General features: G+C 39.2%; 1 protein-coding gene across 1 annotated transcript in view; it reads left to right on the top strand.

Annotated features, from left to right (window-relative positions):
• Positions 1-2396: 2396 nt before the first annotated feature.
• Positions 2397-10603, top strand: part of MORC1 (MORC family CW-type zinc finger 1) — a 193941-nt gene continuing 185734 nt past the window's right edge. Inside the window, exons 1-3 of the mRNA XM_045286149.1 lie at positions 2397-2515; positions 3728-3781; positions 7658-7692. Coding sequence (XP_045142084.1) covers positions 2397-2515; positions 3728-3781; positions 7658-7692 — 208 coding nt within the window. The remainder of the gene's footprint in view (positions 2516-3727; positions 3782-7657; positions 7693-10603) is intronic.

The raw sequence follows: 10603 nt of genomic DNA, 5'->3' as shown, positions 1-10603 counted from the left end.
CCATCCCCATCCCCATCCCCATCCCCATCCCCATCCCCATCCCCATCCCCATCAATCCATCATTGTCCTTTACATGCTCCCTTGATGTCTCCGATTCACCCATTTCTCTTCATCTCCACTGCCATCTTCCTCTCTGTTCTAGACGACGCCACATGGCCTCCACATTCAGTTCTTCTCTTCCCAGTCTTAGGCGTTCACGGTCCATTTGCCTGAAGCTGGCTGATGGGCTTAAACAATAGATCAGATATTCCACTATTCCCAGACCATTGTAGTTGTCTTCTGTTGCATGTGGAGCAGTATAAGCTCCTTGCAATGGAGTAGGAAGCCCTGCAAGCCCTGTCCCCTGCCTTACTCCTTGCTAGATTAACCAATAAGCAAGGTGAGCATGGCTTAGTTGTGCTTCCTTACTAAACTGTACTGATCAGTTTCATCTTTTTTCCATCACATCAAAGATTTTGCTCCCAGGTATGGTGAGTATCTCTCTCTTTCCTAACCTCACAGTACCTTTCCACAGAATGAAAGCCTTCTTCTGAATTTACAATCATTGACAGGGACAGAGTGCCCAGGAAGCAAGGTAAGCACTGGCTTACTTATGTTTACTTATTCATCACTACAGTTTACCTTACCTAATCTCATTCATCTTGTTCCTTCGCCTCATGTTGCCATAGGTTGGAAACAATGGTTTCCTTAGCTTTCTGTTTTAGAGTCTTTTTTTTTAAATTATGTTATTGGAGGCTCTTACAACTCTTATCACAATCCATACATGAATTGTATCAGGCACATTTGTACATATGTTGCCATCACCATTTCCAAAACGTTTTTTTCTACTTGAACCCTCAGCAGTCTTCTTTCTTTCTTAAATACTTTTATTGGAGTCTCATACATCTCTTACCACAATCCATACATTCATCCATGTGTCAAGCACATTTGCGTGTATGCTGCCACCATTTTCAAAGCATTTTCTTTCTACTTGAGCCCTTCATATCAGCTCCTCATTTCCTGCCTCCCTCCCCCACTTACCCTCCCTCCCGAACACTTGATAAGTTATAGATTGTTATTTTCATATCTTACATCATCCTCTGTCGCCCTTCACCCACTTTTCTGTTGTTCGTCCCCCTGGGAGGGGGTTATATGTTGATCCTTGTGATTGATCCCCCCCCCCACCTTCCCCTAATCCTCCTGGTATCTCTTTTCTCATTGTTGGCCCTGAGGGGTTTATCTCTCCTGGATTCCCAGTATTGTGGGGTCTTATCTGTAGCAGGTGCATGCTCTTTAATGTTTTGGAGTCTTTGCACCTGCTTTTCTCATTGCAAAGTTTTCACCTTGGCTCGTCAAGGGCTAAAGGCAGGGGCAGCTCTGTGGAAAGGAATGCCATGGCAAGCACTCCTGTATAAACATCTGATACCCATTTATCAGTTCTAAAAGACAAATCGCATTTGCTAATTCGTTAGCACATCATAACACTACATGAACATTAAAGCTGCACTTTCTTCGCTTAGGCTGAACATTTGCCTATGATGCATTTAAAGCATTTAAAAAGTTTCAGTGTCTTCTATTTCTACTCTCAGTAGAGTAAAATCATATTCTGCCTTGACCTATCTAATCCCTCAAATACAAAAATATTTGTTTTAGTCCTATTGTAAACAATTTCTTTTTTATATTGTGTTTTCAGTAATGTAAGGCATGCTGAGATCAAGAAAAAAAAGTTTATTTTAGGTAATAGGGATATTGCTACCATTATGTGGGACATATTTGTCCCAAGGGAACTCTGGTGGTAGGTGGCATTGGTGTGGTGAGATCCATTACTTCAGATTCACTAAGTTATACATTTGTCTTCTAGGCAGTAGCATGTTCTACAACTAGGAGAGCAACTTCCCAAGAAATCTACGAGACTGAAATGTTAGTGATCAATATTCCTTAGCAATGATTTGGCCTCAATGCTGCAAGTACAGTTGATAGTGGAAAGTCTGGTAGCTCTAGAAATGCTTCAGTGGTGCCCCCTTCAAGTGCCATGCCTGATCTATCTTACATGACTCTGGGTCAAGTCCTTCTCGTCACCAGGGCTCAATTGAAAGCATGTCTACCAAGAGAGGCTTTCTCTAATCACTCTACCTTCCTGTTCTCACGGGTTACACTTTCCTCCCAGTCTTTATTCATAGCATCTTCATTCAATGTCATCTTTAAGTATTTGTTTACTTTACTTTCCATATGCCCCCAGTTGTTTGATATGGAAAATGTAATAGCTCTAGGAAGTCTCTGGACAGATAGACCATTAGCCAAAAGCTCATGGATTCTAACAGACCTAGAGACTCCATTGATGAAATGCCTGGAATCGTGCTTCTGAAAGGTCTCAGAGATCTTGTGGGGCAGTTCTGCTCTGCACGCTTGAGTTCTCTATGAGGCAGAATCAACTCAATAACAGCTCACATCGCCTCCACTGTTACTGTGCGCACCAAGAGAACAAAGAACCGGTCTTTGTCATGGCAAACATACAGCAGTACAGAAACTCTCGTGGGTAATTTTGCCAGAATCTTGCAATTGCTATTTTCTAAAAATTGTTTGCATATCAGGTTTTTGTTTATGGAATCATGAGTTGTAAATTTACCGGAAAGACTTATGGTTTAAATCATAGCACTTGTTAAGTAGGTCACCTATGTTTATCTTTTACAACATGTTTGTTTTTATGTACTGGTTTTCTCTAGAGGAAGTGATCCCATTCAGTACTAGTACCATTTTAGTACAGCTATCGCTCCCTCTCCCTCCCTTCCTTCCTTTTTCTAATTACAAACTTTCAGACTTACTTGCCTTGAGACCTCTGATCAGGATCTGTGTTTTAAGTTTGAAGTCTCAGGAAATAGGTACATGCATGGATTTTATAAATATGCATCAAGATGTTGCCCTGTGCTTTTAGGTATTTGTAATCTGGGACATTGTAGAGCATCCAGCTTCTTGTACAAAGAAGATACTTTTAGCAAAAGGGCCTGTCTTTGTACTGTTATTTCTGCTTATTAAATATGAAAGGAGATCGCTTACCGAATCTTTCCTTCGATAAGTTGCTGAGACAGCCACATCAGGGATTAACCTAGAAGGCAGCCAGACTCACCCCAGAGGTACATTAAGCCTTCCAGTTGTGTTGTAAATCATCCTGAAGGCTGCTGAGTGCACTCAATTACCCAGGACCTGACATTAGGGGTGTGGGAGAGAGTGGTGGCCCATTATCAGTGAGAATATTTAAGGAACAGACTTTTTAGCCATGGTGGGGGGGAAACTCCATGAATAATACAGATTAGTGGGGCAAACAATGGCCCCATGCTAGGTGCGATGTCCCCAGATAGAGCCTTATAAACAGAAATCTGATCAATATTCTTCCGCAGTGATTCGACCTTAATAATGCAATTTTAATGAATATTTCTCTGTGAAAACATCAATAAATGCCGACAAAGCCATTTTCCAGGTTAAAATTTGCTCTCAGTACAGTAAGGTCCTTAAAGTCTTTGCTTTCTGAGGCATGGCCTGGTATTTTAGCAAACGTGCACGTACTCCTGGTTCTGTAATGGAGAACATCTACATCAGAGTCATGACCGTGCTGAGAAAGTTGTCTCTAGAATAACTCCCTAATTGATTATCTGTCGAGGACTGAAGCACATTTGTCGGCACGTGTTTTGAACCTTTTACACTGATGACAGAGCTAGTTTAACCCTTTGTCTTCCTGTGATTTCTTCATCAGCACCACTCACAGTTTCCTTTTTGGAGCACTTGCTGAATTACTTGACAACGCAAGGTAAGGCTTCTATGCAAGGCAACGATTACTGGCGGAATGTTATAACATTTTTATCAACCTGAGTGATAAAAATGATGTTACTTTTTCCCCACCTGGAAATTTCCTTGTGGCCTGATTTCCTAAAAAATAAGTGGATTATAGGAAAAAAAGAAAAAGTGAAAGAAAAAAGTAGTCAACTTGTATTTGGATTACAGGGAAATTAGGTTTCTGTTTTGTATTGATAATCTTGTAATCAGACACTCATCTGCATGATTTTTGTGAGCTATAAATGTTCACTATGCCTTGAGACATGTAGTGTACAAGACAGAGCATAGTAATATGTGATTACATATGTACAATGTGTAATAAATGAGGAGAAGAGCCCTGGTAGCATAGTGGTTATTTGTTGCACTGCTAACCACAAAGTCAGCAGTTTGAAAGCACCAGTAGCTCTAAGAGAGGAAGAGGAGGCTTTCAATTCCTGTAAAAAATTACAGCTCTACAGGAGAAACATAGAGGGACGGAGAGGGAGGGGAACACATCCTGGCCCACGAAGGCCTGAGGATGATATTCCTACTCAGAGCAGACAATGCACAGACAGGACCTTAGGGTTGGCCTCACCACAAGGCACGACATCCCTCACTGAACCATAGTGCTACAGGGGACAATACTGGAGACAGTGCGGAAACTGTGCCCAATCTGACCCCATCACACGGGGTGAAACACTAGGGGCATGCAACAGAGCAGCCAGGGGAGCAAAATGATGAAATCCCCAGGGAATACCAAAAATAGACTTTGGAGACAGAGTATGACACCCCATCAGACTCTACTGGATAACACTCCTAAAGGCCAACAAACAGATCTTGAACTATTTATGGGCCTCTCCATTTTTGTCAGTGGGTTTCTTTTTGTTGTTGTTATTTTGTTGGTTTTGACTTCCTTTCTTGTTTTGTTTGGCTTTGCCTGGGTTTTTTTTTTTTGTGCTTATTAATGTCTCTGCATGTCTATCTAGATAAGTTAGGTGGGATCAACAATTCAGAGACGAAAAGAACAGGACCAATGGTTCTGGGGGGATACGGGAGAAGGGGAGGTAGGAGAAAGGAAGGGGAATGAGGTTTGGAACCAACCCAGGGACAACGGAACAAGTGAACTAAAATTAATGGAGAGAAGGGCGTAGGATGCCTAGTGGGGCTTAATCAAGGGAAATGTAGCAGCAAGGATTTACTAAACCCAAATAAAGGCCAAACATGATGGTAGGAAAAGAAGAAAATAAAAGGACATAGAGGAAAGAACCAGGAGGCAAAGGACATTTATAGAGGTCTAAATACAGGCATGTACATTTGTAAATATACTTATATATAACAAGAGGGGAATAGATCTATGTAGTTACATCTATATGATAAGAATTAAGTTTGCAGGTGGACATTGGGTTTTGTCTCAGGTACTCCCTCAATATAAGAAGACTTTGTTCTAATAATCCCGCATTCTGTGATGCTCACCTTCCCGACACAATCACATAAGCAAATGTGGTAAAGAAAGCTGATGGTACCCGGCTATCAAAAGATATAGTGTCTAGGGTCTTAAAGGCTTGAAGATAAACAAGCAACCATTTAGTTGAGAAGCAACAAAGCCCACATGGAGGAAGCACACCAGCTTGTGTGATTATGAGGTATCAATGGGATCAGGTATCAGGCATCTAAGACCCAGAACAAAATCATATCCAATGTGAATGGTGGTGGTGGTGGTGGTGGTGTGTGTGTGTGTGTAGTGGAGACCCAAACTCCATATGTAGATAATTGAACATCCCCTCACAGAAGGGTCACAAAGAAGAGATGAGCCAGTCAGGGTGTAATATAGCACCGATGAAACACACAACTTTCCTCTATTTCTTTAATGCTTCCTTCCCAACACTATCATGACCTCAATTCTACCTTGTAAACCGGATTAGACCAGAACATGCACACTGCTATAGATAAGAGCCCAAAACACAGGGAATCCAGGAGAGATAAACCCCTCTAGGCCAACAATGAGAATAAAGAGGATAAGGGGAAGGTGGTGGGAGAATAAGGGGAATCAATCACAAGGATCAACATATAACCCCCTCCCAGGGGGACAAACAACAGAAAAGTGTGTGAAGGACGACAGAGGACAATGTAAGATATGAAAATAATAATCTATAGCTTATCAAGGGTTCAAGAGCAAAAGTGGGTAGGGAAGGGAGGGGGCAAAATGAGGAGCTAATATCAAGGACTCAAGTAGAAAGAAAATGCTTCGGAAATGATGGCAGCATGTGTACAAGTGTGCGTGACACAATGGATGAACGTATGGATTGTGATAAGATGTAAGAGCCCCCAGTAAAAACATTTAATAAAAAAAGAAAAAACAACAAAAAAATGTTACAGCTCTACCCTGGCCCAATGGGATCTCTAAGTTGAGAATGTCTCCATGGCCATGAGTTTGGAGTTTTATGTCTTAAGGATTCACCTTTTGCTTTGTATGTTCATTGAAGACTTTATCTAATTGAATTGTATATTAAGATAAAAGAGCTAATAGTTGTTATTTTCTTAATGTGTTCTAAGCACTTTGTGACTATTAATTCATTACTCTTTACAATAAAGCACCGAGGTAGGGATTATCATCATCTCAGTTCTAGAATCCTCAGATATAGAGATGGATGTATGAAGAGCAAGGCCACATAATATTTTTTCAGAGCAAGAACCCAAATTCACACTGCCTGACTATATCATTTTCTTCCCCCATTTCATTGTTTTTTTTGATAAAAGTCTTGACGTCTAAGGAAACCTCTTCAACAACTTATGGTCCAATTATCAGTGTATTTGATCTGGGGCCTTAGGAGAGGGTCAGTTATTCAGCTCAATTGAATATGGCACCTGATTGGTTTTGTATTTGGTCTGTGCATCATTTCTGCTGAAAATATAGTCCACACAGGAGGAAGAAGGATGCAGCTGCTAGGTCAGGAATCTCAGTAAAAAGATCAGAATCTCCCGCCAACTTGTTGTCAACTGTATATCGGAATTTGTGTCTCTCTCGATTGTGGCAGAGCAGCAAATTTAATGAGCTGAAGCAATAGCCACAATTAAAAACATTAACACTGGGATGTGAATCGTTGCTGTTAGGTCTGCCGTGCTGCCTGGTCCTACATCACCCTCACAGTTGTTACCTGGCCCGAACCCATTGTTGCTACCTTTATGTCTGTTCCTTTCATGTCTGTTCTTTTTGCTGACCAAGCATGATGCCCTTCCCCAGGGACTGATTCCTTACTAACAACATGTTCAGAGTATGTGAGATAAAGTCTCACCATACTTGCTGCAAAGGAACATTCTGGCTGTACTTTTCCCAAGACTTCTGGGAGGCCATGGTAGATCCAATATTCTTCATTAAAGCCACAATCCAAATGCATCAATTTTGGGGGGGCTTCTCTAGTCATTGTCCAGCTTTTATATACCTGTAAGGCAATTGAAAATACCATGCCTTGGATCAGATACATCTTAGCCTATGCATATTACTTCATAATTTACTTTTCCTTCACCTTAAAATAAAATATATGTTGAAAACCTATGACTTCTAGATGTTATAAAAATGATTGTTATTCCTATCCATTTTGCTGAGCTTTTTGTATAACTATCACTAAATTCCATCTCTTAGATTTATGAATTTCATGCTTGTAACTTTCAAAAATTATGAGTGATCACAGGTCTTGGCATATAAATGCAGAGTGAAATATTTAAGTAATTGTTTTTAAAGCAATTCAAGTGAATGGCTCTATTGTTTGATACCTGACACCAGATTATACCTCACATAAGAAATTTGGATTAATGTAAGCTTTTTAAAGCATAATTTCATATTAAAGAAATGATACTTTCATATTATTTCCAGAGATGCAGGGGCTGCAAGACTTGATGTATTTTCAGGTGAGCTGATTTGCTTTCTTCCTTTTTTATTTTTAATGGAGAACCCTGTAGTTATTGTACTTTTATTGTATTTCTTGAAATCAAAACACACTGTAAAGATTTTTAATGTAATCTAAGTGCTTTGTGACCACCATAACCCTGTGGGGAGCCAGTATGAGAAAAATTATGCTTTGAAGAATCAAATCGTTCCTTTGCTAAAGGACCCATTTATATAATTAGGTCTTCCAGGGTTTCGTGAAAGCATTAGAATGATTTGGAGCCGTTTGTCTGCATGGGGAAATATTTTATTAAAAAATGTATTAACTTCATCGTTTTTCACAATTAAGCAAGCATCATTCCTGACGTATCACAGTTTTAAAACTCATCAGTGCACAGTTACTGGTCGAGGTTTAGAAAGTCCAAACAAACATTCTCCCTCCTTCACCTTATTTCTAGCCACCAAGTATTTATTGTGCTAATTAGTTAATCTCATTAGACTATAATCCTAGGTCCTGCGAAATAGTTCTTTAGTGATTCTTGGTACAGAGAAGGTCTGTGATGTTGTCACTGCTCCTGACTCCAATTCTCCCAGTTCTCCTTTATATATGAGGAAGATTTTTTTTAAATGTGGAAAAAGGGACTTAAATGATAATAAACTCCATGAACTTTTTGAAGCTCCAGCGTATTGGCTATTGGTTACACGTGAGAGGATGTGACCCAAAGTGTACATCTCCTTCTTCATTAACAAAGCAATTCTGTTCAATGAAGTGTCTCCATGCTTAACATTCTGAACTACAAGGGTGCTGATAATTCTTGAGCCATCAACTCAAGATGGCTGAAGAAACATAGTCAATGGCATCTCTGGAAAGTTTGAGAAAGTAAATAAAGCACCAACTTTCGTTACTGTTAAGTTCTAGGTTAGTATGTAGTTTACTATGAGGGCCAAATGAACTTGCTTTCAAACTCAGAGTCAAGGTAGGTGGATCTGAAGTAACCTCACCAATTGATTCTTCCCCAATTAATCCTCCACAGAGGAAGAGGGGAAGAATGTTGATAGGGATAGAGAAAAGTAGTACTAATTAAACTCCATAGCATGTTGGAGAAAATGACAGTATTAGAAGAAGAAAATTCCTTTCTTATGTACCCAACTACATAGCGTATCATGGGCATCTTACAGAACTCAAAATATAGAGGAAACTAAAATCATGACAGCTGTTATGCTTCACATTAAGGAGCTAAGATTGGAATAGGGATGTGATTTTTGTCAAGAAGTATAGGAAGAAAAGTCTCATCTGAGAAATCACTATGCCGTAAAGAATAAAGGTAGAATATTTTTGAAAGGTAGAATATTTCTGACAATCATTTATTCAATATCAATTTATTCAGTGCCTACAAAGAATGGGTCAAACAACTATTCTAGGTGGTGGATAGAGGACTGAAGATTGAATAAAGCATTTGATCAGAGACCTTGCTTAGTAATGTTTTTGTGAACAAATAAATGTATAAACCACCTATTCATGTTTTAATTTATTTTTTTCATTGAAATGACTCATAATACAGCTGAAAATTCTATTTTTAGATATTGATTTCCTATAAAATAGATTAGTTGTATAAAACAGTCAGTCTTATACATCACTAAGGAAAATTGGTCTGGGGATGGGTAGTTATTATTATTTTTTATTTCTACTCATAACAACTCTGTAGGACAGAGTAGAAATTGCCCCTTTGGGTTTCCAAGATTTTATTTTTTTGAATAATAATTTAAATAATATTTGAGTAATAATTGACACATATTACTCATTCCAATCTATCCCTTCCCTTCCCATACAGTTTTGTTGTTTAATCCCATTGGGTGGGGCTATGTGATCATCGATGCTGTCAACTCCCATAGCCCTTCCCCCTTTCCTCCCCCTTCCCCTCTCACTTCTCACAGCCTGAGGGAACCTTTATTCCAGTCATTGTCTCTGAGGGGTCATTTATCTGACTACCATATTGGACAATTAATTTAAGCATGAGCTAATTTCAAATTATTCATAGAGGTGCATTAACTTGTTGAATATTCCTTAAGCGTCCTCAAAGTCATTTGGAAAGAGTCATGCGTGTTTTGTTTGTTAGTGGTACTGTCAGGTAAGCTTACGCAGCTAACCTCTTATATTCATGGCCTTCTGCAAACCAGGTGCTCAGAATTTAAACTCTGGTGTTGGATTTTATTATTTACAATCTGTGGATCACATTGGCTGGTGCGCTCCTTCTTTGTGGATTTAGCTGACACCACACTTAGATGGCTGCTTGTTTGAAGACAAGCCGTTAAGATTGTGATGAATTGTATGAGCCCCAATAAATTGATTAAAAAAAAAAAAAAAAAAAAAGGCCCCAGACGCTGTGCTTTCGGATAGCCAGGCATCTGAGTTCTTTACCACACTTTGCTATAACTCCGTATCTTCAGTGATTTCTTCACAAGGGCGGGTATTGAATAGGGTCATATCATAGATCTAATTTTTCTTAGATTAGGGCTATGATTGTGATCTCAAAATCCATTCTATGGATGATATGTGTTCCTAGCTCATTTTGGAAACATTATTATTATATTACAATAAAGGGACATTATAAATCATTCCCATGGTGTATAATGTATTTCAATATATAGTAACATTAATTTTGCCAACATTATAGACTTTAAAACAATGTTGAGAAAAGGAAATTATACATGCATGGGATAGCTTTTTAGGCCACAATACATGAATTGTTGACTAGTACATTTTTTTTAAACATTTTATTAGGGGCTCATACAACTGTTATCCCAATCCATACACACATCAATTGTGTAAAGCGCATTTGTACATTGTTTCTCAAAACATTTTCTCTCCATTTAAACCCCCGACATTAGGTCCTCATTTTTCCCCTCCCTCCCCGCTCCCCCCTCCCGCATGAG

The sequence above is a fragment of the Echinops telfairi genome, unplaced genomic scaffold, assembly GCF_000313985.2.
Source record: "Echinops telfairi isolate 266 unplaced genomic scaffold, ASM31398v2 ScPeMD7_6;HRSCAF=24_0, whole genome shotgun sequence".
Lineage (NCBI taxonomy): Eukaryota > Metazoa > Chordata > Mammalia > Afrosoricida > Tenrecidae > Echinops > Echinops telfairi.
This window is presented reverse-complemented; position numbering and strand designations above follow the sequence as displayed.